The following is a 27,619-nucleotide window of genomic DNA, read 5'->3' as shown; positions in this document are numbered from 1 at the left end:
TACCGGTATACACTGTCTTTTGGCAGCTATGGTATCTAATTGTATTTGCCTCTCTTCAGGTAGGTAGAAAACTGAGGCTGAGAAGAAAACAGCTGGTTTATCTCCTTTATAACAATGTAGAATCAACTACATTTCTTCTTATTAAGGAAGAAAAAAAGTGAGATCTGCTGAGCACACAGAAAACTTCCTTCAGGTTGTATTCTTTGCTTCCACAGAAAGGAAATGCATTTTCAGCTGTATTTTTATAGAGCAGTAGCTAGTGACTATTTAAATTAATCAAAAATGTCTATTCCTCATGGGTGTCCTGGGGATATATTCCATTAGTGACTGCTTTTGCTATTTTAAGGTGATATTTATAATGTGACTAAATATTACTTATAGAACGTCTGTGTTCTGTTCTGTAATTTTTTACTCTCCTTCTCTATTCTTATTTTCTGCCTGTTCTTGCCCTCTCAGATAGTGTGTTTCTAAAACCTGGACTTAAACTAGTGAATAAAATAGGAACTTTTTCAGTTTGAAGGGTTTGACCTAGAATTCCTTAACAAGAAATTCAACAGCAAATAAATTTAACTCCGTGTTATAGCCAGCATAGCTAATGAATTCTCAGGAGCTGAAATTTGCCCATATAAGTAAATAGGAATTTTAGATAAATTATTTTTCTACTCAGTTGCTGTTGCTTTTGGAGAATTAGAATTGGAGAACTGGAACTGGAAAAATACTCCACTACTCCAGCCATCTACTGCTGCTCTTCTAGGAGGAAGCAGGATATTGTTGACACCAAAATTTGAGAAGATTTTGAGTGAAATGGAATTTGGGATATGCAAGTGAAAAATGCAGTGCTAGATGGCTTGATGCTAATACTGATTTTGGATAAGCTGTTGAATCTTGTTCTGTAGTTTTTAAAGACACTCCTATGTGAGGAAACTGGGAGGAGACCATCTTCTGAGGGCACTGGGGTTACCAGTGCTGTAACCACACCAGATTTAGATGAAACAGTTCTGATTCCACGTGGAAATTGCAGTGTTCCTGTGATTTAGTTAATATGAACTACCAGAAGTGAGATGTTATTTACATATTTTTAAAGGTAGCTCAGAGCTGAAAAACCCTGGTGAAACTTATTAACTAGTCATTTCATAGTCAACCTTTCCTGTCAAGGCAAAGCATGCATTCTTAATAGAGAGCAATGCAGAAGTCAAATTTRTCTCTCTTACTACAATACTGATACTGTTTTATTAAAATCCAAATGCTAGCACCTGAAGATGCAGCTGCTGGATTATATTCCTTTGCCAGCCTATGGTTGGGTGGATAACACAAAATAGTTGAGTGCCTAATGAAATCTTCCAAAATAATTCCTAAAGCAATGCATAAATTCTTTTTAAGAAAAATATCATCTTGAAGAAGCTGTAAGTCCCAAGAATTTAATGCATTATATTAGTTTTACATACTGCCGTGTTTATGTAAAACTAATTTGTCATTGACTATTTTTGATCATCTAAAGAAGAATTGCTGATACTTCAGATCGCATAGTGTTCTTATTCAAGCGAACAATTATTGAGTCATTTTGATAATCAGGTAATATATTTAGAGGATCAACCGGAAGATTTACAAGCCTTTTCCCAGCTTGTAAGTTTAAAATATTAGAGATGATCTCTTAATAGTTTCAGCTTTGTTTTAATTAGTTTGTGTCATAATATAGAAGTGTACCTGAGGAGTTTGTGATGACAGCTCAACATTGTAGGCAAGGACCTGAACCTGTTGAAGTTAATGTCAGAACTCTCTTTGGCTTCAGTGGTGCAGAACTAGATTGCAAATGAATAAAGCAGCCAGTTGGATATATTATAGAGAAGTAATTATTGCAGGCTCTCTGAAAGTTCTTCATTAACACTATTGAATGTGAACTTTGCAGGCAAATGCTTGGAGCTAGTCTCTGATAGCTATTCGTTAGACATGGATTAATAGCTGTGATTGCTGCTTCATATAGAGGTGGTTTTTCTTTTTCTTTTTTTTTTTTTTTAATCATTTCTTTGAACACTTCAAACAGTATAAGTGATTTAAAGGCTTCTCTCTGCTGGGAGGGAAAATAGGTGCTTATACTCTAGTATTGCTTACACTCTGCAGTTACTGGTATGGTGTAATATTTTACGCTTGGGTGAGTATAGATCTTGAATAAAAGAATGTAATTAGCACTGAATTAATGTTCCTCATAAGGGGAAAATTCTCTAGTTGTGTTTCATTAATGTTTCATGCTTCTAGCAGTTAACTAATTTAATTTCACTCCTGGTGTTCAGGGTCCAGGCTTTTCTTTCTGTCTGTCTGTCTGTCTGTCTGTCTTTCAAGCAGGGTTTCTTTGGGTCTTACATTGGGGAAGAGAAGTTCAACCAGAAAGAAAAAACAAAAGGAAAGATACAAGATGTTGTTTTCTGTATTTAGGCTTGGTTTTATAACACATGGTGAACATAAATCTATGATTATGTGTAAAATATATGTAATGTGGAAGAAAGGTATTTAGAATGATTTCTGAGACTGAAAGGCTAAAAACCTGTTTTGAAAAAGTCARTTAAAAGGAAATGAATGGTCTTTGTAATGTGACCGATCCTACCTACTTTTAATATTTTAAAGTAAACCTTGCACATACCAGCAACCCTGCTCATTTAATTTGGCCTACTTAGAGCTGTATGGGGTTTGGGGATCACTGTGTAATTACTCTCTTTTGAGTTTATATGTTTATGCAGCAGAACTGGATTTTGTACAGGTGCTTAAGATCAGGATTCAAGATGAGCGAAATGTGACAAACGTTCAATGAATATCCGTTCAAATAATCTCTCAAGAGAAAAGGCTTCTGGTGTGGTCTTGCTGAGGCGAAAGGTTTAGTAGTGTCTAAGTAAAAAATTAATGTAGATCTAGTTTGGGGCCAACTTTGAATATTACTTCGCTGCAGTACTCTAGCACAGCAGGATGGTGTAGAAGCAACTTGAAACTTGAAGCATGTAAGTCTGTTCCTTGCCTTCAAAATGAGGGTAACAGCATTTCTCTAATTCACATGGCCTTTGTTAGAGTAGAGCCRTTAAAGACTTTCAGATGCTCTGATACTATGGTAACAGGCCATTTTAATACCAGTTTTTAACATAAATAAATAAAAAAGAGCGAGAGAGTGCACCTTAAATCAAATGCGTTTGCATCTATTTATACACCCAAATGTATAGAACCTGCATACAGATGTTTTGAAAGCATAATTGATGTTCAGACAGCAACATAACAGATGCCTGCAAAATATTTAAAGATCTTATTCTGCTGGTCTTTTTTGCAGTTAAGTTACACTGTAGAGTAATGCATCATTTGCTGGGATTTAGAATAGTTGGCTTTGATACGACCCCAACTGCACTGGCAGTAAGGACAATAATTTCAAGAGCTACAGTTTATTTACCCTGGTCATAGAATATATCAGCAGAAGAGCCAGATGGTGTCCTTCCTTTATATTGTTTTGTGTTCTGTGCACTAACAATATATGTATATTTTCTGTATACTAGGAAGTATACTGTCAGTGGTTGTGCCTCTCTGCAACTAGTGGACAAAATAAAGTTCCTGAAATTTGACTTGAGTGTTTGTGAACTAATTATAAAGAATTTGGCAAGTCCGAGAGTATGATTATTTTTACAGTTTGAGGTGAACTTTTCTTTCATTTTTTTCGCTAATTCAGTGCACTTGAATTAAAGTTTTTCATGCAGAGTTTTTTTCAGATTTTCAGTCTTTACCAGTTTTTGATGTTTATCTCACAAAGCAGATAAAATTTTGAGCAGCTTCCAGTTATTTCATTCAGACTGTTTAAGATCATGCTAGTATTTTTAACTTTGGGTCCTGTATGTTTCTAGCTACATTCTTGATAATCACATCTGCATGATGTACACTCTTTCATTCACTGAATTTTGTTATATGCTCCGTTTGTTCATTTGCATAATGCAGGTAAATTGGATGTTAATAACATTTTTTAGTGGCCTTGCTTTAAAGAAGGAATTCTAAACAGTATTTTGGAAGTCTTAGAGCAGACCAAAGTGCTAATAATTGTACTTCAATAATCCATAATGATACCTCAAGGGAGATATGGCTCCAGTGTATAATTTGTTCATATATACTTGTCCTTGATGGTAAAATTGGCTATATTAAATTAAAAAAAGAGACTGGAAAGAAAGAAGATCGAAAATTGATTATCCTTGAGGTCATTAATGTTTTTGAGAAGAAAAACAAAAAGTGAACTTGAAAATCTTACTGTTAAAAGAAATCATACTAGCTTTGTTTTGAAAAGATTTTTGTCAGTACGGGACRTTGTCTCATAATAGTAAAATCTAATTGTTATTTTCATTTGAAACTGGAAAGAATTTAATGGCTAGAAAAACAGCAATATAAAAAAGAGGAGGGAAAAAAAGCTTAAAAAGAATAATATGAACTGCAGGGAATTATGAGCCTAAGGACAGATTCATACTATACTGTAATATAAAGAAAAGAGGGTGTGATGGGGGGGGGAAGACAAGTTGACCAATGCTTCAAGATAATGTTTAACTTAGAAGTATTTCCTGTCTATTGCTTGAATAAAGTATCTTTCAAGTGAATAACAGAAATCGATATATCAAAGGAAGCTTAGAGAGCTAACTGAAGAGGGAAAGTGAAATGTGCAACATACCTAAACACCTAAAAAAAAAAAAAAAAAAAAAAAAAAAAAAAAAAAAAAAAAAAAAAAAAAAAAGAAATAAAAAAAAAAAAAAAAATTTTTTTTTTTTTTTTTTTTTTTGAAAGGTGCCTAATGATCAGTCTTTTTAAATGGGTTGGTTCACTTTAAAAATGAGTGCAATAGAAGTACATTCAGAATAACGCTGTTCTGACCTGTTTGTTGCCTGTGCTTTTATGAAAACCTGGAAAGAGCCACCTCCCATCTTACTTGGTTCTCATGCTCAGCTAAAATAGTTTACTGTTATGGTGATGGCTGTTATTGTGATTAAACATTTAAATAGGGTGAATAGGGATGGCCCAAAAGGCCATCTCCATACTCCCAAGGTAGGGTTGACTGTACCTGTAATATCTAACGAATATTGGACTAGATTTCTTCAGAACAGGTGAAGTTGAGATTACAAATATTCCTCCTAAATACATCAGGACTTTTTGCTGCTGCTATAGTGCAGGTACTAATAACGTGCAGGGACTTTGAATTTTTTGCATCCTGAGGCAATAGTCTCTGTATAATCCTATTATCCCATCCCAGAGACAAGCAGCCCCTGAATATCCTGTGTGTGYGTGTGTGTGTATGTTTTGAAGTGGGTCTCATTTTGACCAGTTAGCCAGAGTGCTGCAAAAGCCCACATGTGAACTGTGCTTTGCTGTGATAAAGGAGTACAACTTGTCCCAAAATCCATTTGTTTTTTGCTTGGATTCCTTTACAGAATGTGATAGGTGACCTACTTTTGTGGGGATGAAAAATGATGTTGCTGTTCCTTAGCGACAATATGGGTCTTGTAAACTGTTGCACAGTCCTTCGAAGTAGGTGGCATTATTAGGATGTGTATTAATTATTTTCAGGCTACTGATGCATCACCTCTGCGTGATCTGTATTTGTCTCCTGAATGTTCCTCATCTCTTGCTAATTATAGGTGATCTTAGGGGAGCTGGCTTCCTAAGTTAAATAGATTAGTGCAACACACAGGATATTTTTGAAGTGTGTTCAAATGAGGCATGAGACAGTTGATTATGGCCTACATGTATGTTAATACACCCCACATTTTTCCCTGGTTCTGGRATGGGCAAGTGCTAATTCTGCTCTCCTCTCCTCACTTGTTGCAGAGGAGCAAGGTTCCCAAAAGAATCTTTCTTCTCTGTTTCCAGGCTTGTTGAGCAAACTGGTTATTTTGTTTCTGCTTTGAGAAACCTTAAATCTGTCTGTCTTTTGCAGGTCATTAATATCTTTCCTCTGTTCTTTATGTTACATTTTTTATAAACAGAGTTTACCTCTTCAGCAGTTTTTGCTATTATTGTGACATCAGTCATCTGAAACCAAAAAGAGAAAGAGCTTGTGTTTTTCTTCTAGTTGTCTATTTTATGAATTTGCTTGTCTAAAAAAATCTCTCTTTTTCCTTTCTGTCTCTTCTCTTCCACTTCCCTCTGGCCCCCCAGAATCAGTAATATGAGAGGCCTAGTCTGATCATAGGATTAAGAGCCAGGAAATCCTGACTCTTTCCATGACTCATTGTGTGTCCTTGGGCAATCTGTTATTATTATAGACAAAAGTTGTGCATAACACTTGGGTGAAAAATTAGAAGTGTGGTACGTGATCCAGGGAGATTATTTTCTAATTTAAATCAAAGCATGGCAAAAGTTGGACAGGAAGAAGAGACTGTGGAAGACAAATATTAGTGGAATAGGTTGCTTAGGAGCAACATAATTTGTTGGTGGAGAGAGATGTCTATTACTAACAATAATTTCTTTTTTACTTGAAGTGTGATAGAGGCCTCAGTAAATACCTGTTCTGGTAAATGTTGGACACACAACCCCTTGTTTCAGAGCTTTCTTACTTGAAATGAATTAGTCAAATAAGAGTTATAGCAGAATAGAGTGTGTGTGCTATATAAACTTGTGCTCAACTTGATAATTCCAAACACTCTTTCCAAATGCTCTCTTGGAGGGTTTTAGGGGGACATTGGGACATTTTGATGATACTGAATAAATGTATGCAAATATCTATCGTCTTACACTTCACATCTCAAAATATGTGAACCCTTCCTCACAGTTTAGAACCGCTGAAGATCTTTGGAGAGAGCAAACACCTGAAGGTGTTTCAGGCAGCATTATTTGGAGATCAAGGGGTCCAGGTGGGATGATTTGCCTATATTTTCCAAGATAAATCAAACATGAAAAATAATGTCCAAAAGTAGCAGAATATGACATAAGAGAAAGCTGCCTTCCATGTTGCTTAAGTGGCTTACTAGGATAAGGCTGAATGACATGAAAAGTGGTCTACAGGGCATGCTGCTTCAGAGCGTATTTTCAGATGTTTTAATACTATGTCCATTCAGTGTTCATTCACATGACATAGCCTGTAGCTTTATTTTGAGTATTTTAATGGCATTACACTAGCTCCATTGCTGTTATACCTGGGGCAGTAGTTTTACATTCAGCAGCAAAGTATTTCATCTGGTTTAATGTAGCCCTTCCATCTCCCCTGGCCTCTTGCTCATGTCACTTTGTCTCTCCCTTTCCCTTCTTGTGCATGATCCAGTTCACTATGCAGCTGTACAAACACTTGTGCCAGTAGGGCAAGGGAGGAAGTCTGCAAGAGCATAYGCTCATTGCGTCGTGTGGGACCAAGTACATCAGCAAAGGCTGTTGTAGTCTTTGTGGTCTTTGRCATTTCCTTTGGGAAGGTTTCACAGAATGGTTAAGGTTGGAAATGACCTTTAGAGATCATTTAGTCCAACCCCTCTGCTCAAGCAGGGTCACCTACAGCATGTTGCCTGGGACCCTATCTAGATGATACTTGAATATCTTCAAGGGCAGAGACTCCCCAACCTCTCTGAGCAGCCTGTTCCAGTGCTCAGTCACCCCTCGCAATAAAGAAGTTTGTCCTAATGTTGAGATGGAACTTCCTGTGTTTCAGTTGGCCTCTCATCCTATTACTAGGCACYACTGAAAACAGCCTGGCCCTATACTCTTTCCACTATCCCTTCAGATACTTAGAGACATTGATAAGATCCACCCTCAGCCTTCTCTCCTCCAGGCTGAACAGTCTCAGCTCTCTCAGCCTTTCCTCGCAGGAGAGATTCTCCAGTGCCTTAATCGTCTTAATCACCTTTACTGGACTCAGAAGAACGGCTCTGCTTGAAGTGAGGGTTCTGTTTTTGACTTATAAAATGCCTAAGCTTTTTTCTTCCCCTTTACATTTCTCTTCCTCTTTTGGATAGCAGTGATTTATTGAGAGGAAGGATGTCAGGGTTCTGAGACTCAGAATCTTCTGATTCATGTCAGGGCGCTTAAAAAGATCCTTGTCACAAAGAGTCAGTCCTGCCCCTACAGCGGAAGCTGCTGTCCCTGTGGCAGAGGGAGAGGTTCTTACCTCTGTTTCCAGAGCATTACCATTTCCCCCTGTTGCTGCTGTGTTATTAGACTGGCACATGCACCTGATGAAAAGACTTTTTCAAAATGATCTTTAGCATGCCCCCTGCACTGAATTCTCTGCTCTCAGATGTCTGAGATTTTATGAACAGTTTTTATTCCAGAGGCTTGCAGTAATCAGTGTGGTCTGCAGTTAGGACCATGCAGTACTTGTGTGTTATCAAGTTCAGTCCTGTGGTAGTGCAGACGACATGTCAAATACTATAAATTAATCCAGCTCCATCTTAAAATCCCTTAGATTCCTTGCTTCAATCCCTGCTTTTGGAAGGCCAGTCCAAGTTCTTCCAAAGGCTTCAGAAATGATCATTAATTCTAGATTCATAGAATCGGTAAGGTTGGAAGGGACCTCTGGAGATCATCTAGCCCAACCCCATGCTCAAGCAGGGTCACCTAGAACATGTTAGACAGGGTTGCATCCAGGCGGGCTTGGAATATCTCCAGAGAAGGAGACTCCACAAGCTCTCTGGGCAACCTGTGCCAGTGCTCCGTCACTCTCACAGGAAAGAAATTCCTCCTCACGGTCAGGCAGAACTTCCTGTGGTTCAGTTTCTGTCCATTGCCTCTTGTCCTGTCACATGGGACAACTGAAAAGAGTTTGTCCCCGTCCCCTTGACACCCTCCCTTTAGCTACTTATACACATTGATCAGATCCCCTCTCAGTCTTCTCTTCCCCAGGCTGAAGAGGCCCAGCTCTCGCAGCCGTTCCTCATAGGGCAGGTGCTCCAGCCCTCTGATCATCTTTGTAGCCACATGCTGGCCTCTCTCCAGTAGCTCCATGTCTCTCTTGTACTGGGGAGCCCAGAACTGGACACAGTACTCGAGACGAGGCCTCCCCAGGGCTGCSTAGAGGGGCAGGATCACCTCCCTCGACCTGCTGGCAACACTCCTCCTAATGCACCCCAGGATACCATTGACCTTCCTGACCACAAGGGTGCACTGCTGGCTCATGGTCAATCTGTCATCCACCAGCACTSCCAGGTCCTTCTCTGCAGAGCTGCTCTCCAACAGGTCAGCCCCCAGCCTTTAYGGGTGCATAGGGTTGTTCCCAAGGTGCAGGACTCTGCACTTGCCTTTGTTGTGCTTCATGAGGTTCCTCTCCACCCAACTCTCCAGCCTATCCAGGTCTCTCTGAATGGCAGCACAGCTCTCTGGTGGATCAGCCACTCCTCCCAGCTTGGTATCAYCMRCAAACTTGCTGAGGAGGCACTCTGTCCCTTCATCCAGGTCATTGATGAATAAGTTGAACAGGATGTGACCCAGTCCTGAGCCCTGGGGGATGCCARTAGCCATGGGCCTCCAACTAGACTCCATGCCACTGATGACGACCCTCTGAGCTCTTCCTTTCAGCCAGTTCTCAATCCACCTCCCTGTCCCCTCATCTGTCCCACACTTACTGAGCTTCTCTAGGAGGATGTTATGGGAGACAGTGTCAAAAGCATGCGTTCATCAAAATTCTCTAATTCTATCCTGATAAAGAGTAAGTGCTTACAGTTGTGTGATGTCTGTCAGATACAGGAGTCCACAACCTGTTTATGAATCTAGATATGTGCACCATAAGCACTTCGCCACATGAATAATTGGCTTCTATGGCCAGTTAAGTTAAATGGAGATGTTAAGAGCTGTTCAAATGTATTTGCAAGATCGATGATAAAAGGCTAAGTTCAGCCTTAGAATAACTGTTATTGTTGCTAAAATCATTAGAATCAAAAGGACTTGTGAGTTTGTCTCAGGTTGAAATTGTTTTGTTTTTTTTTGGTTTTTACTTCAAAGAGAGAGTGCATGTCGTCTGTCATTTTAAGATCTTCCTTACTGTCTTGCTAATAAAATAGACTTGTTCTCTCGTGGGTGACTACTAACAAAAAATACCTGGAAAGGGTGCACCTTAAAGATACTGAAGTCAGAGATGATYAGTTAAACCTGCTTAAAATACACAAATCATTTAATACCAGCAACATAAACATCTAGCATCCAGAAATTATATTACTAGGTTCTTCAATCAGTTGTTCTGCAGGCTACTGGAAAGCTTTTTAATAGTGAGAGACACAAGGGAATTTAATGTAGTCTAGGCAATCATTTTAAATTCTTCTGATACTTTCATTCAAAGTTCTGACTTGAGAGTCAGTAAGCATGCGAGTTCCCACAGCTGCGGACCCATGCTGCAGACATAGAAAGGCTTGCCTAAATCTCCTCAATTCAGTTGTATTTTTCATATATGTTATATTCTGGTCTCACAAAAACAGTCCTGGGGTTTGGCAATAAACAAAATAATAATAAACACCGTAATGCTGCGACACCTTCCCACCATAAGTCTTCCCACCATAAGTCTTTTTAGAACCGTTGCTTAATTTGCTCTTACTACTGGATGAAATTATTAGTACATCTTAATTAAAACAAGTTTAACATGTGGCATTGAGGTTTGGGCATAGTCTGCTGTTTAAAAACACTTGAAAGCTTTTATTTTTAATTATCTTACTCTTAGTCATTATTGAGGGAAAAATATTCTAAAGAAGATGAATATTGTATTTTATTATGAAGCTTCAATGTCAAATAACTCCTCTGTTTGCTAAGAAAGCATCTGTTTTCCTGAGTTTGATCCTTGAAATGGATAGTTTCAGCTTTTCTTTCGACTGCAGCTGGAAAGGGTGTGTGCTAGATCTCTGCTAGAAAGAGAAATCATTTTGGCCCAGTAATGGCTGTAGGGAGTCTTAGTGGCCAGAGATCCATACTATAAAAATACCTGCTATAGTTTAGTAGACCGTATCTCACTGATAGTGGCCAAAACGCCTCCATTTTGCGGTTTTGAAAATGTTTTATTATCCAGCCACTGTTAAACAGTGAAATTGTTGTTTATTGGTGGTCTATCCTTTTCACCTTTGACCAAGGGACAGTGCTGCTCAGACTTTATGTGAGTCAATCACAGTGGGCACAGACGTTTTCCTGAATTATGTCTTAGTTAATTGACAAATGATTTTGTATTTTCTGTTGGATCTCTCTCTGTATTTCACAGGGTAAAAATAAATGCCATATTTAAATTATTTTTTCCTTCTTCTTCTTGGTTAGTGCTTTTATTGCTACCATATCATCTTCCAGACACCTGTTCCCATCTTAACTCTATCCTAATCTCTTGCCAAAAGCTGAGCTCTAGGGTAGGAGTGCAGTAGTCCCAATAAGGTGTTAAAAATAAAATAGTACTTGATGCTCATATACCCCTTTATGTGCACAAACTAATGAATCTTCATACCTCTGCAGGGAGGWGCATATTCTCATTCCAGTTTTAACTGCCAGGAAGCAAAGAGAGAATTTAAGCAGTTATTTTTTTCCATTCTTGCTTTTTCTGGAAAGTTTTCAAAAGATAATCCAGTGAAGACACTTACTCAAATTGTCTGGTGTCAAAGTATTTGCTAACAGTGTCACATTGTCCTTTAGTTTGCTCTTACCTTTCTCTTGACTCACAGTAGATTTACTATTTGGACCTTATTCATTCCATGTAAACGTGAGTACTCAACCAAACACTTCTCATTAAAAGAAACCACTTATTTATATCCATCCCTGGGAATCTTTTTCTGCTAATACATCTATTCCCTCCCTGCTTCTTTGGGTGTTTCAAATGGTCTTTCAAGTGGCGTTTAGTTTTGGGGTATTCAGAAGCAGATGTGCCCCTAGACAGCCGTTCCTCACCCCGTGCCTGTGCTGTGCAGGTGGTAAGCAGTTTCATTGTTACCTCAAAATGTGTTCATGTAGCATTTGCTGGTGATATTCTTACAAACTCTGTTTGCCTCTGTGTACTGGTTTCTTTGTCATCACTACGGCTAAAATATTGCAGGAGAGGAAGATAATAGACCATTATTTTGCTTTTGTTTCTTGGCAAACTTTTGTTTTGGACATAAATGAAACATATTTTGAAGGCTAAAGCAGAAACAAACTCGAACTTCTTTCAGCCAGAAGCAGTTGCTTGTTTCTTTGTTACCTCTTCATTTTTAAAGGACTTTACCACAACACTTTTTATTAGAACTTTTCCTTAGTGACAGTTTGAAGACAGAACAGATTATCTCTGATGCTGCTACTCCATTACCTATTGCATCTATGTTACCTGTCCTCTGGGTTTTCTATAACATCTTGGTAAGAGATGAGAAGATTTTCTTACCAGTGTCCTCAAGCAGAATCTTAACAGGTTACTAAAGTTGGGTGAAGAGAGTTAGAAAGATATTCATTAAATTAAAATACAAAAATGCATTGACCTATATTTCTGCTCTCTTGCTAATACTGTGTCTTGCAGACAACTGTATTGCAAAATATACTGATGGCTATGGAGAGCATGAGGAAATCCAGATCAAATTTTTAGTTGATACTTGTACGGTACCTTGATAATGCACTGTACCGCTCACATGTCTGTTTTATTTAGTGTGAATATTTGTCTACACTTCATTTTTAGCAAGAGATCCTACTTTCTCTTCCTTTCTTTCTATGTTTCTAGTTCAGTTCCTTGTTCTCCTCAGCAAAGTCAAAATGATCTTCGTCTTAGCTTGCTGTTCTTCTGCTACTGAAGATGGAATGGGGGGTGGCACAGGGAGAAAAGAAAGGAAAYACCAACAAGAAACAGGCTTCTTCAGCCAGAATCTGAATGTGATTCTCTCTTGCAGGTCTTACCTGCTGGCACTGGTTGCAAATAATTAAATAATTTTTCTTAGTGATCTCTCTTTTCCCAATGAGTCAGAAAAACAGTATGCTCAAGTCTGCCTGGGGACTGAGTTTGCTACTGTAGCAAGTACAGTATATGAGCCATAGCAGAGGTTGGAGGTAGATCCTGACCACAGGAGCATTAATTATGTGGGTCTGGGGGAGAGGACTGAATTGGTGTGATGAGAAGAACATTAGGGGCAGGATTTAAGAATAGGAGGTTTGGGAGGAGAAAGGGAGAACCTGAGTTAATGGATGAATGATTCAATATTAGGGAATAAAGGAGCAAATGTTAGCTTATGGTAAAAGATTTGAACAGGAAAAAGAACACTGTCTTATTCATTTCTCTGGTTTGGATGATGCAGCACTTGAAAGTCACGTTCCTTTTTTTAGACAAGTTTGTTACAATACTTCAGGGCTGAAAGGGAGAGAACAAGGAGAGGAAGGAAGAAGAACAAGGCAGCCTAGAATCCAGCAGAGCATTGTGTTGTGTAGGAAAGAACTATAACTGGTGCTTCTCTTTCATATTTGTGATTGCTTCACTGTCTTTAAGACATAATGGGATTGCAATACAATAACTGTATTTTGTTAAGAGACTCCATAAATGATGTGCAGAGGATAGGACCAAATGGCATCTAGTTTAGAGCAATAACCATGCACGTGAACAGAACAGCACACATCTCTGTAAACATACGTTTCATCAGGAAAAAGATAAATTCATTCTGTGCTGGTTTCCTCTGATTGCACACCTGATCTCAGTCACACTTGACATGCACCGTACATATCCTATCAGCTTACTTTTGAGACAGRTGCTTCAAAGATACTGCTTCCATGCGTGATGTGTATACACCATTAAGTTTATTTTGGCTTTCTAAGAGGCACCAGTCACAATGCTGTGTTCCTAACCTGTGTGACTGAGACACTGAAGATGTTTTTAGAGCTCACAGATTGCTAGTATTGGTTTATGTTTTACAAGTTGTATTTTAACTGATGCCTTCTAAGCAAAAATAACATTAGTAGATTCAAAGTATAGCAATACTAACATTCTAACCAAGAAAATAGTGATTTCATATTATGTGGAATATCTATCATGAAAAGTATTATTTTCTAACTGGTAATGTAGAAATTGTACTGGCTCTTTTTTGACCCTGTTTAGTCCCTCTAGGAGTAGATACCACTTATTTGGTCCATACTCACCAAAATGTATCCATGGTTCCCTTTACTTAGGCTTTCTAGGGAGGTAAGACTATGTGCAGTGCCTTGTTCATAGTTTGTTCTTTTCCCCATTGCTTAAATGCTGTCAAGGCTGCAATTTCTGGATCCTACAGGAGAAGTGGTATGCCACTCCATTCACCTTTCTATGGGAAATAAGGCTATGCTTTGGTATTGATGATATTGGTCAGCTGAAACAGATTCTCAAGAGTGCAAAGAAATCTGGTTATATTGGAGCTGAGAAAACACAACAGAGCCTTAAATTGAAATGACTTGTAGTAAATTGACCTGGAGCAAATCATGCTGTGGCAGCAAGCTGCACAATTGAAAGTGTGAAATGGCTAAGCTGTGCGTTGGAGTGCAGGTCTATGAAAGGACAGCAAACACAGTCCTCTGATTCAGCCTTGGGCAACACCTTTTGGTGGAGCTCAAACRTTTTTAAGAGTTACATCATAGGCTCCAGTTTGACTTGCCAAGGTTTAATCTCTTCATGTATCTCTAGCTTTAGGATGTGACTACATGAATAAGTTCTCAAGAAGCAGCATGTGGGTTTGCAGTTCATCTGATACTCTGGAGTAAGCGCATAGTGTTCTGACTTCTTGGTAAATGGTTTATCTCGACTTCTTTGAGGTGATGAGCTTTCTTGTATTTAGTATGTGATGAGAGCAGACAGTTGCTATAGGATAGCTAACACACTGTAAATTTACTTAGCAGTTACAGTGTCTTGTTTGTTTTAGGTTAACATCTGTCTCTTAACTGCCCATACATGCTCAAACAAATACCTTATCTATAGCAGTGTAAAATTACTCAATGCAGAAGAATATGTGCTGCTAAGAATGCCTGGGTAACTAAGGCTGAAGTTCATCATGGTCATTATCAGAGTGTAAACTAAATATCATCTGGTGTTGAGTTAGAAAATCCTAATTCATATCACAGCTGGATTCAGATCAGTAATTATAGTGCAACATTGGTACCAGTTTCCATCCTGCACTGTGGTTTGCATTCAAGAGAGAAACTGTATTTCATTCTAACAAAGATAAATAACACTGCTGTTTCTGTGCCTGTCTTCATGATGTGTACCAYGAGAAATAATGTCTGCAGTGGAAAGAAAGCTTTTATAAGCTAATGAGTAAGACTTGGCAAAAAACAAAATAAAACCATGAAGTTTTGAGGCTTCTTGTATCTGGCTTTAAAGAAACAAAAGACTAACAGCATTTTCCAACCCAAGGAGAATACCCCTCCCCCCATCTTTCTTCTTCCACATCAAGAACTCCTTAATTTAACAACAATTGATTGTCTTCATACAAAATAAAAATGTCCAGAGATTTGTTTTCTCCGGTCCTTGCAGCTGTTACAGGTTTCCCTCTCAAGCTTGGGCAAGCTTCAGCATACAACTGTTACGTTAGCAAAAAGATAGCCTGAAGTGCGTGTACACAGCCTGGGACTTTGGAGGACTCTCTTCCTTTTTCTCGTTTGTCTGTGTCACATTTCAAACCCAGCTTCATTTTTATGAGAAAGACCTTAGAGCTGCTTGAAAATGGTTCTCTTGAAGATGAGAAATTTCTTGCAAATACATGTGAGAAGGTTATCCTCAACTCTAATGGAGCTAGTGTKGTAAGAGTCTATCACACCTCTCCTCCACCCCCAAATCTGAGCCTGATAGGGGTTAGTGGGTCAGACTGTAAAGCTGCCATTCCACATTCCCTTACTACTCAATCTAATTTGCAAGGTTTTAACTCATTGGGATAACGTACTCGACAACTTCTGTTTCCGTTAACTTTATTATCACTGTGACCACATAGGTCTGTGCAGCGTAGTGCTGCCGTGTTTGGCTCTGAGAGTTTACTGGAAATATTTTAGTTTCTATCTCCACTGGAATTCAAGCATAATAGAAATAGTCGTGAATGCTTTTATGCTGACTCTAGACTTTGTGGCCTCTTGTTTGACCTAATATTTGAAACTTGGTTTGTCTGACTGTATCCATTCAGTCAATCTGTAATACTGTTTTAGTGAACTTTTGCAAGGAGTCTTATTGCTCTAGTGATATTTTTGTTTGAAATTATGTTTGTAGGTAAGTATCTAAAACGTACAGCCTAGTAGTGTGAACTTCTGCTCCTATGAGCACAGAGAGGTCCTTTTGCAGTTTGCTTAATCCAGGAATGCCGAGGAAGAGTAATTATATAAAAAGCTTTCTCACGTTATARTGCATAATTAAAGCCAGAGTTCTCACTGCATGACATTTAAAGCTTGCTGGGGAACTTTCCCTATCTGAAAGGGGAACTGGAATAATACTTTTTGATAGGTTACGATAAGTGGCTACCATTTATCGACTGATTGATTGACATGGATCGGGATTTTAGAGCACCCAAGTCTACTTATATGACCTGTGTAGCATAAAGGAAACAGGAATGCAGTGTCATAATTTCCAGCTGTTATCTCAAGAACCTGGAACACAGGAAAAAGAGAATAAAACATCAGTGTATTGGAGGGTGGTTCTACAGCTGAAGTCCAGCTGTGGAGTTTGCAGACTGCCAGGAGACTGTCTTGAGGCAAGTAAATCCCATATTGCTAAGGTAGGAGCATACCTGGCTCCTGTGTTGCTGTCATTCTTCTAGTATTGAATATGCTCTCTTCCTCTGAAAATTGAATCTACAAATGCCTTTTCACTCCCCAGGAACAGCTTCAGAGGTATAGTGATAGTAAATAACTGCTTGGTAGCATTCAGTCTGGCAGAGAGAGCTACTTTTTGTGGGTCTGAGGATTCAGTGAGGGCAAGCACAAGTATAGCGGTTAATGTTCTTTCAAGTCTCTGCTCACCTAACACGATCTGTTTTGCTACTATTCATTCACACTGTTGTCAAAACATCTTTCTGGAACAGGTGTTTGTGCATCTCATCTCAGTGGACTTGGTCCCTACCTTTGAGGTGAAAACCAGTATGTAAACTGTGCAGTGTGAATGGGCAGGTGATCTCAAAGTTTTACTGTGGTTATTAGAGTCAGTTGCCAATATGGCCAAGAGCTGCTGATCCACAAGTTAACTGGTGGTGCAGGAACCAAGAACGCATGTGTGCCTCACAGGAGGCAAATTCTGTTGACTCCTTCTGTCCCTCCTTAGCAGGCACGGGAACACTAAAGTTTGAGTAGAGTTTATCAGAAAATGGATATTTATAGAGCTGTGACCTGGACGTGGTGCAGATGCTTTGATCCTCTGGCTCCTTGATCTGTCTTCATTTTACAGCAGTGGAAAATGTATCAGGTAGGATTAAGTCCTTGTCTGCATGTTTGTGCATTTATTGCTGTAGTTGTACCAGTGTGTTATTAAATAAGCTTTTTTCCATGCAGCCTCACAAAAACGTGTTTATACCACCCTGATTCTTGTTTCAAGGAATGAGTATATTCTATGCCTATGGCATCTTGATGGCAGTCTAATTGCAAGCACCCAAATTGTTGTTTTAGTTGTAGCTATTAAGAGTAAAACCATAAAACTTAGCCCTAACTGTGGTGTTTGTGGTAATACAAATCTGTATTGAATTAGACCTTGGTCTGAGGCTTGGAGTGTATGRTATCTTCCAATTCTGGAAGAATATGCTATTCCCAGCTTTTAATTGTTGCCCCCAACACTTAGTCTCTCCGCTATGATCTGCCAGCAGAATTGTTTGTGTGAGCCCTCCCCTCCTTTCTTTTTCTAGGATAAATCAATCAGAGTAGCACAGAGTTTAGCATACCTGTCCGATTTCACCAGAAACTATGTAGAAGGCTTGAAATGACCTTTTGTGGGGAGAGAGGAACAGTAACTTGCAGCAGAGAAGATGCTATTGAACCTGTGAAGTTAAATTCTTCTAGCAGCACAGCTGGATCTGGAAGCAGTATGCCCACAGCTGGCCACTTCTTCCTCAGAAGGTTGTTCATTTCCTGTACCCATGCTCCACATGGTAGTGCTTGATGGTTTGTTAGTTATGAGAGCTAATGAATACAGTATTTGACACTGATTATACACTGTGACTTCAAAGGTTTATGATCAATGTTTCCCCTACAAGATGATTCAAGCATGCTTGATTTCACAATAGTGCATGTACAGGATTAAAGCATAGGTATCTGTTTATGTGCAGACTGTCTGCTTGCTTTAGATATGATTTAAGATAGCGATATAAGTTACGTTCTACTATGTAATGTTATAAGCTGTGTACAGTGTAGTGAGTGTATGTGATAGTGTTTAAAAATTGGTCTAATGTTCAAAGAACAGGAAGACTGTAAAATTTATTTTACATATTTAAGCCTCAGTTTTGAGCCTGGTGGCAGAAGTTTGTTCTGCAGTGTGCGATGGAAAAGCAAAACCAGAGCAGTCATATTTCAGGAAGCAGTCTTAGGTTTAACAGGTTTGTTAGTTTGTGCTGAAACTGAAGCATATATAACCCACTCTAGACTTTTAACCCATTATTTCCTTTATAATTATGCAGGAGTAAACAGAACTACAATTCCCCTTATAATACTGAATACTGTTGTGTAGCTTCTAYCTACCTGTATTTAACTACTAGGAGAGGCATAGGTATTAGAGATCGTGCATCCTCAGCTTTTAGAGATACACGCAATGTTTGTGCATTGTTCTCTTGGTCTCCTCTTGAAGAGAACAGAAATGTAAGAGTAATTTACATGTTTATGTTAGAGCATAAGAATGCATCTTTTGACATACGGGTTGTTTTCCTGTTTTGATGAAATAAGAATCTGACTTCTCTGTTTCTTGCAGCTGATTGAAAGATAGAACTTTTTTTCCTTTACTTAGCTGAGAAGATAATTTTCTCCTAGTGCTACGTTTGCTCTGTCTGTTGTCGGCCCCACAAAACAGATTGTGTGCACTGGACTTGCAGATAGTAGTTCTTTAAAATACCTTGTGTAGCTGGTTTTCACCTCTTCTAATTTTACACCAGTCATCTGCTTTGCCTGTTCACATTGTGTTCCCATTTTGCACTTTCTGCCATCTGGAACAGCCTTCTTTTATCTCTGTAGTTCATTAGGTCTCCATTGCTTTTTAAATATTTCTAAAATTACAACTTTTTTCTTTCACCTGTTACTCTTCAGTATTTTTTGACTCTGTGATAGGGATGCTTAACTCACTGTGGAATGCTTTTACCCTGATTTCTGTGAGAGTTTTATTGTATCAAGAAGGAAAATGCTTTGAGATACAGCTTGATGAAACACTATAAAATAAAAAGTTATTAGAAGGTTTCAGAGAAGCTGAACCTATAACCCCATCACTACCTTCTGCCTATCTAGGAAGGAATATTGCCAGTCTCTGTTTCTGGAGTTTATAGCAAAAAGAGTTCTGTTGGCATGCTGCTGCTGTTTGTTTTATTTTTATTTTATTTTTATCTTATTTTTATTTTTTTTAAGCTGTCACAGAGCCACAGAGTCATTGAGGTTTGAAGGGACCTGTGGAGATCACCTAGCCTAACCACCTTGCTCAGAGCAGGGTCAGCTAGAACAGGTTGTTCAGGGCTGTATCCAATTGGGTTTAAAATATCTCCAAGAATGGAGACTCCACAGCCTCTCTAGGCAACCTACTCCAGTGTGTAACCACCCACACAGTGAAGAGGTGTTTTCTTATCTTTAATAGAATTTCCTGTGTTTCAATGTGTGCCTGTTACCTTTTGTCCTGTYGCTGGGCCACTGTCACCTGCTACACAGAAGAGTCAATCTCTGTGTTCTTTACTCCCTCCGATCAGGTATTTATATGTGTAGATAAGATCTGCCACGATCTTTTCTTAACACTGAATGGCCACTAACTGCCCTGATATAATTGTCTTGAATACTTTAATCAAAAAAAAGCTTCAACAATTTATGCCAGAAAAATTGGTCAAGAAGCATATGTCCTGCATTTTTTGCTGAGTACTCTGCTGTTTCAGTGGATGAATCACATTTGGGAAGTATTTGGAGGTATATATATGTATGCGTATATATGTAAGCATATATATATATATACACACACACATGCACATAGCTGTGAAATCTGCATGCTGCATTTCCTCAGTGCTAGGTTCCAGCAGAGAGCGTTGAGGAAACAAAACTGAGGGCATCTGCTCTGTCGCCTTCATTCTGGTGATGTGGGCGTTGCTAAAGAGAAGTAGTTGCAGACAGCGGGTCTCAGGTGGAAAGGCACAACTGATCAAAGGGGTCAGCATGCGGCAACAACAGGTAGCCCAGATATGAGAACCCYGGTTGCGCTGCAGAGGTCTGGCCTGTGGCACTGACATAAACACATTCTCTATCTAGATGCTTTTCCTAATTTTCAGTATCATTTCCATATAGTCTGGGTTGTATTTAACAAGTTAATGTTTTGCATTTTCATGCTTTCCTGGGAAATCTAAGAGAGCACAGATTCTGGAACTGAATCTAGGGGTGAACATACCCTGCATTTCTTAACTTTGTTTCTGATAATTTTTATGCTGTTGTTGCTATTTTATCATTCACAAAAAAGTGAGTTTGTGAGGTATGTTGTTCGTATGTCTCTTGTGTTCAACTGTGCTATATATAGAAATACTTAGAAGGCTTCAAAATGTAGATTTTGTGTTCATTCATTCTCCAGAGTTCTTAGCAGCTTCTGGCCTTGTGAAGACTAACAAGAGGGAGTGCTGAGATGCACTTGATACTCTGAGATAGAATAAGATTATCATCTTCAGAAATAAGTGAGAGAAAATGAAAAGCGATGTCTCCTGTAATATAAGTAAATGTGGCAGGGTACAAAAAGCAATTCTTAACAAGGGATTAGTATTAGCTATCTTACATTACTTAAAAAGGGTACAGTGGGCTGAGCTAAAAGCAATAAAAAAAATCCTTGTGTAAACTGATTAGAGGGCTGACATTTGTTGTGAATTTAGCGATAAGCCTTAGTTTGTAGATCTGATAACTGTCTGGATTTTACTTTTCTTCCAAAGTGTTMCACTAGCATTGAGATACAGGATTTGTGGACTTTGCTGAAAGAGTTGTTACTAGACCTTGAAGATGCCAGTAGTTGTCCATCTTGCAGGGAAAGGAATCGAACAGTTTGAGAATTGGAGGAGAAGTACTCTCTCTGACTTTACTAGGCTTGTAATTTTGAAGCTGGTGCACAGTTACAGGATGTATAATCTAGGGAATGTAATTTTGCCATTTAGAGATAATGAGTGCATCTAGAATAACAGTTATGATAAGTATTTTATATACTTCATAYTGAACTTGGGATAAAGGTGGAACTTTGTAAGTAGCTTAGTTTGGATTGTTTTTGTTTTAGACCATCTTTTATGTGTTGCATCTTTTATGGAGGGGAAGCTGCTGCATTAAGCAGCTTATAGTTTCCACGTGTCTTTTTTTTTTTTTTTTTTTTTTTTTTTTTTTTTTTTTTTTTTTTTTTTGCTATATCAACTGCAGGGATGATTCAGTGTGCTTTTTTCATTCACATTGGTAGAAATTACAAGTATAGACACTGACAAGTGATTCCTTTCGATGTTTTTCATTTTATTGAGCAGTAGGGGAGCCTAGCAGTCCAGAGGAACATAACATTGCAAATAAACCCCTTGAAGGGGCAAAAAAACATGGTTCATGCATTATAACATATAGGAAATGGACAAATTAAACAAATATGATGATATTTGCTCTAATGATACCACAAAAATGTGTATCAGAGGAACCAGCATCATTAGGCTAGCAAAAGCTGCCCAAAGTTTCAAACCTGGTGTATTGAAATGATTTTTTTTTTTTTTTTTTTTTTTATTTTTTTTTTTTTTTTGTTTTTAGTCCTAGTATTGCAAGGCAGAAAAAATTTGTGGTTTTTTTTTTTTTGTCTTTAGTCCTAGTATTGCAAGGCAGAAAAAATTTGTGGCACTGTTAGAGTCAATATGAACACACACACACACACATATATTACTTAATTGAGGCCAGGATTTCAGCCCTTGCCTGTGCTACTTAGGACTCTTCTGCATAAATAAGGTTTTRCATTTGTTATTGATTATGTGTCTATCTCTATTCATATGAGTGAATAAGTCATGAGAAAGATGACAAGCATTATCGGTTTTTCTCTCATTTTATGTCTTTGACAGTGGGAGTCTTTGGCCTAGTGGATTAATTTTCCTACACCTTAAGTGGTTTCTAGCCTTTACAGAACTCCTTGGTTGAGCTGACAGAAATGTTTTTGATGTAGAAAATTTCTGTTCAAAAATGCTGATTAAGCTGAATCAAAACACACAGTCATAATTTGTCAGTGTGTGATTTTTAAGGGAAACTAGGCAGATTCTAAGGCTGGTCAGCTGGCTACTTGCTGACAGCTTAATCTACAGACATTTCTGGAAATTGATGTTCTGTTTGCAAATCTTATTTCAGAATTTTAGCTTCAGTTTGGAACAGGAACAGAATGATTCAGAAATGCAGAAACTTTCATAGATCTCAGCTGTGCTATCTGTACAAGCTCTTCTGAGTAGTAACATTGTAGCTTTCTAATAGGTTACTGCTGTTATTATTAGAATAGGGGAGGAGACCTTAAGCAAGTGAGATGACTTGATTGTTTTCCCTTTTGGCCAAGAATTGCTATAGTCATGTCCCATTCATGCCTTGTATTCAGGTTTAGATGTGGATTCTTTGTATGAATAATTTCCTGAGAAATCTTTTAGATATTTTAGGCTTGTTTAATTCTTTGCATCCTCTGAAGGAACATACAACTCTCTCTTAAACATTCTTTGGCCATAGAATCCAAAATAGATTTTATTTTTACTCTTTTTTGCACTCTGTGCTGCAGAGTTGATTGTGCTTCATGCATTCTTTAATTACAGTATCAAGTAGACTGGTGACTGAGGGTCTTCTGTGAAAATCCAAAGTGATATTGATAGTAATTGGAATCTTCACTTAACTGGTCGATCCATTGCAATTGAAAAAGAGCATAGAGAGAAAAAAAAAGTGTTTGTATCATTTTTCTTTTTTTCTTGTGCATTTTTATGGGGAAAGAGAAACAGATTCCATTTTCAGCGTACTATTAAAGTAGCCTGCTAGTCTTTTTTTGTTCTTCTGTGGTGATATCTGTCCATCTTTTATTCTGTCTTTGTAATCAGCAAAGTGTAATACTTACTCTCAATTCAGTATCTGAAGCAATCTCCTTGGCATATGAGAATCTTGGCACATGACCATGTTTCCAGTCATTTAACTTAACTTCCTGAGTTAGGTCACTGCCAGTTCTGAAGAAGGCTAAACAAATACAAAACATGGAGGGGAAGCTGCTGCATGCTTGTGACAAAGAACAAATGTGCTAGGACACCAAAAATCTTTAGGCTTTTTATATTTGATAGGTTATCTTCTGTCTAAATAACTGTTAATTCTAAGAGCCCACTTAGAGCACTGGAGAGAAGAAGGTAGATCATTTGCTATCTTCTAAATCACATGCAGTTGTTCATTTCTTCTCCCCCATGCTTGCCTTGGGTAAGATATTTTCCTATATAAAGGTAAAAGTTTTGGATTGATTCTTGGTCACTTCAAAATTGAAGGCCCTTTTTCATTGACTTTAGAATCAGGATTTCAGTCATAGCAACTAGGAACAATATTGTTCAAACATGCTAATGCTTTGGGCAAAACAGGGAATGTGTTGGAGATTTAATCTCAGCTAGTTTCAGAATACTGTCAGATAGCTTTTTAAGATAGACGAGATGAACGCTTTGTGCTTTGTTATTCTGCGAGAGAAGAAGGTTTTTGACATGCAAGCAGAAAAATGCATGTACTTGAATTTCCTACAGAGGAGTACATACCAGAGAGTTTTTTAAATCCTTTTTATCTAAACTGTGGAAACTTCTACTCTTCACTAAGTTCAGCAATAAGTGCAGTGCATGATGAAAAAGAGGGAGTTTGGGAGCTTTTAGAAGATATTKTTAGGTAGAAAAGTAGTAGGAAAGTATCACTGATTTCAAATATAGTGTCTGCTCTTTCAGTACAGTACTGAACAACTTTGCATTAATATATTATCCTCTTTTTCTTTAAGTGAAAAGATCATTCTGATACATACTTTCAGTGAATTGAATGAAATATCTTTGATTTACCTGCAGTGCTGAGACTATGTTTTTGTTTTTGCTTCCTTTTACAGGTTGCCTTTTTGAAGATGTGAAGAATCCAGATATATATGTTGAAAACTATTCTCAAATTCRTCTTCAGCAAAAATGTACAGCTACCTTCTAATGGTGTGCTTTCCAGAAAAGAATCTGCTGATGATACAGAACAAAATTTGGAGGTGCAGGGGATATTCTTCATGTCTTGATATGTTTCAAAATTATAAAACCCAAGACAGGGACTATATTCCTAGCCATCATTCTGAGAGTGGCTTATCTGACATGTTAGAAAGTTGAGATGACTGTTACTACGATGCCTTCATTGCCAAATGAATACATAGAATTATCTATGTACCCAATGGGACGCATTTATAGGACCGTGCTGTGATAGTCATTTATGTGTCCGAAGGAAGATGAACAACTGGTAATAGGGAAAGGTTCTGAAATATTTTGTTTTGTGAATGCTAAAACAAACTCYTTACTTTTTTGATCTGGTAAAGTTAAAGGTCCAGTTTTTAAATTAAAAAAATCTGGGTTTTGTTAAAATTATATATATATATATCATGTATGTTGTTTCCACATCAAGGTCTCTCCCCCTCTTGAGAGAGAAGGAAGACAGTTTCCGTATTCCTGCTCTTACAGAATTTGGTGAAATTTATAATGATTTGGAGAATCAAGTTTTCAAGATTCCTTGGAATTATTTTCATAGAACTTCAAAAAAAGAGTCTKTATGTGAAGGATGGCTGAGAGGTGGCAGAAACTGATGGAGATAGAAGATACTTGCAGCAAGTCAGTACCGGTTCCCTAAACTGTCCTCTGTTGTGTCCTGCTCTGTCTTGACAAAGTCTATGGCTTGAGCCATAAGGAAAATACTTGCTGCTGTTTAGTTGAGCTCTATTTTTACATGCACATGGATCTTGCTCCCACTGTGAAACTTTCAGAGATGCTCCTTATGATGCTTCCACAAGTCTGTAGTGTTGTACAGATCATACAAGTAGAAGGGTTCAAACAGCAGTTGTAAATTTTACACAGTTCAACAAGAGTGACCACTGTTGTAATAGTTTTTCTGCTAGATTTTGAAAGGCTCAATAAAGCTGATGTTTCAGGGATTAAATCAGCTTTATAGACAGAATTCAGAGATCTCATGTAGGAGGCAGATTGTCCCGTATCTGCTTAGGCTGTCTGTAGTTTTCTGTAAGCGACTGATGCTGACACATCATAACCAGGTACTAAACTAGTTTTTCTGACCTATGTCAGATAATGTGGCATTCCTGTGTTCTCAAATTGTATAGAAAAAAATCTCTAAAAAGAAAGAAAGAAAAAAAAAAAGAAAAAAGAATAACCTGTTTAACTAGGCTGACTTTCAAAGTCCATCTTTAATCTCTTAAAACAAAAAGATACTACCTTGCTGGAAGACAGCTGCATGGAAGGAACTGATTTTGAGGAGAATATTCTTGGTAGAGGAATTCTTCCAAAATTTCTGAATTTCATGGAAACTTAACATGCCATTTACTCACTTGATGATGAAATCATTATAATGCAGGAACTGACCCTGCAAAGTTCTGGRCACCTGTGAGCTATTAGGTATCCAACAGCAAGTAGCTGAGGCCTCTCAGCCCCATCCTGGGCATCTTATTTTTCTGTTGTTATTTTAGTTTTCAGTATTCAAGGARGAAAAAAATATTCTGAATTTTATGTTCAGGAACTAGATTATATAGCTCCAAGGTATTTTGTCTGTGCACCAGAATTTAGTCGTTTTATGAATAAAATATGTTTTCCGAATCAGTTTACTGTGTTTATTTTGCTAAATTTCTGTGACAGTTTTGTTTTTCCAGAATATGATTGAGCAATTTGCAGAGGAAAAACATTTATATCACAAATAAATAATCCAACTTCAAAATCTTTTCCAGCCTGTTTAAATAACCCCTGTGGATTTTGCATTGATGGAACAATCTTATGTCAAACAATATTTATGCTTTTCAGTTTAAGTCTCTGTTGTGTGCTACCTTATCTGATGTGGTGGCCATAAAGAGTTAATCTGCCCGTAGCAATAATGTATGTTGTTTCAGGATGGCAAGTACAGACAGATACTTAAATTGTTTCACCAGCAGTACAGAGTTTTTCAGGGAAGGATAGGGGGCAAGGGTATTCCAGAGATGAAGTACTAAAACCACAAATCTACCTATTCTGCCTGGGTATTACTCACTCGGAGGAGATAGTGACATCGTGTCATACTTCTAGCGTGTCAGTGTTGCGGTTGGCTCAAAAAGGTCTGGAGAAGCAAATGCTGAGAGAGCCCTAAGCGCAGCATCTACACTTGTACCACTAAGCTCTCCAGGATACTGCCTRCACAACCTTAAAATTTTCCATTGTTCTTTTTTACTCAATGCACTGGAAATGAAAGTTGTGGATTGCCCAAAGGTAAAAGAATAAAATGCTCTGTTCCAGCTGTCCTCTCACTTGGGGACACTTTTTCCTTTTCCAGATTACCAGTAGCCCCAGTTGCCGGTCTGTGTCCAAGCATGGGGCAGGACAGYTTAAGTTGCTTTGTGGAAAACATGTTTCCCTTTCCTTGGTTCTTGTCCTGGGATTTCTRTTAACTTTTACATTATCTGAAAAATAACTGTCCACATATGGCAATATATAAATGCCTCAGAAGTGTTTCCATCTGAAAGTAGGTTTCTGTGGCCATGTTCAGAAAAAAAAGGAATGTTTTTGAATATATATTTTTAAAAAGTTAACAGGCAATTATTCAGTGAAGAACTGTTTTTGAAGACATTTCTTGGCTCTCCCCAGCCCCCAAGCTCCCCAGAGCACCATGATCTTTCCTGCAGAGGCAGTAGTGGATTTGAATCTTGACAACGTAATTTGACATTTTCTTGCCTTCTAGCCATTTTGTAAGAAGAGAAACTTGGCYGTTTTTCCAGGGCTGTCTTCACAGTGAACCATGGACTACCCCATAAACAACAAGGATTAAGCAAAACTCTTGAATTCTGCTCACAGCTCCTTCCTTGGACTCTCACTGCTCCCTGCCTCGATTTCTGTCTGTGGAGCAGYGTCACAATGTTTGCTTGTTGAAATCTGCATTTTGAGAATGACTGATGAAAAGTTGTGTGAGTGCAAAGTACAGTTAGTTACTGTGCTCTTCTCTTAGCATCCACAGTGGCACATTGTACAGTTTAAATGCCRTGTTTGGATATGTGTGTAGCAGGAAGCATGTTTAGTTTTGAAGTATATAGGCAAATTTGGTATCTCCTTGCAAAYGGAAAAGTATGCACTAAAATAGGCATTGCTGTAGAAGCTGTAGTTTTTAGAAAATTATTTATCCCACTTACTGCTTCCCCCAACTCACCTGTACCTTTTAAGCTGCCTGTTACATTCTTCATGTCAGAAGGAGTCTTAATTTTTGCTTTCTGTATCRCCAAGCACAGTGTTAGTCTTAAAGTAATAATAATAAATCAGCAATGACATTAAGAAGTCCCCAGCTCACATTAACTGAGATAGATGTGCATCCCTTCCTAATGTGC

At 38.2% G+C, this 27,619-nt stretch overlaps 1 protein-coding gene across 2 annotated transcripts in view; it reads left to right on the top strand.

Moving 5' to 3' along the window:
* UBE3D (ubiquitin protein ligase E3D) overlaps positions 1–25,874 on the top strand; it is a 90,837-nt gene extending 64,963 nt beyond the window's left edge. The window contains exon 10 of one of the 2 annotated variants that reach the window (XM_085299189.1): positions 24,131–25,874. In XM_085299189.1, the coding sequence (XP_085155315.1) occupies positions 24,131–24,151 (21 nt within the window). In that variant the 3' untranslated portion in view covers positions 24,152–25,874. Of the gene's footprint in view, positions 1–699; positions 829–24,130 lie in introns of those variants that run through there. The other variant, XM_085299194.1, reaches the window with a different exon arrangement.
* Positions 25,875–27,619: the final 1,745 nt, after the last annotated feature.

This window comes from Rhea americana, unplaced genomic scaffold (assembly GCF_003343005.1).
Source record: "Rhea americana isolate MKP2758 unplaced genomic scaffold, rheAme1 scaffold_147, whole genome shotgun sequence".
NCBI lineage: Eukaryota > Metazoa > Chordata > Aves > Rheiformes > Rheidae > Rhea > Rhea americana.
This window is presented reverse-complemented; position numbering and strand designations above follow the sequence as displayed.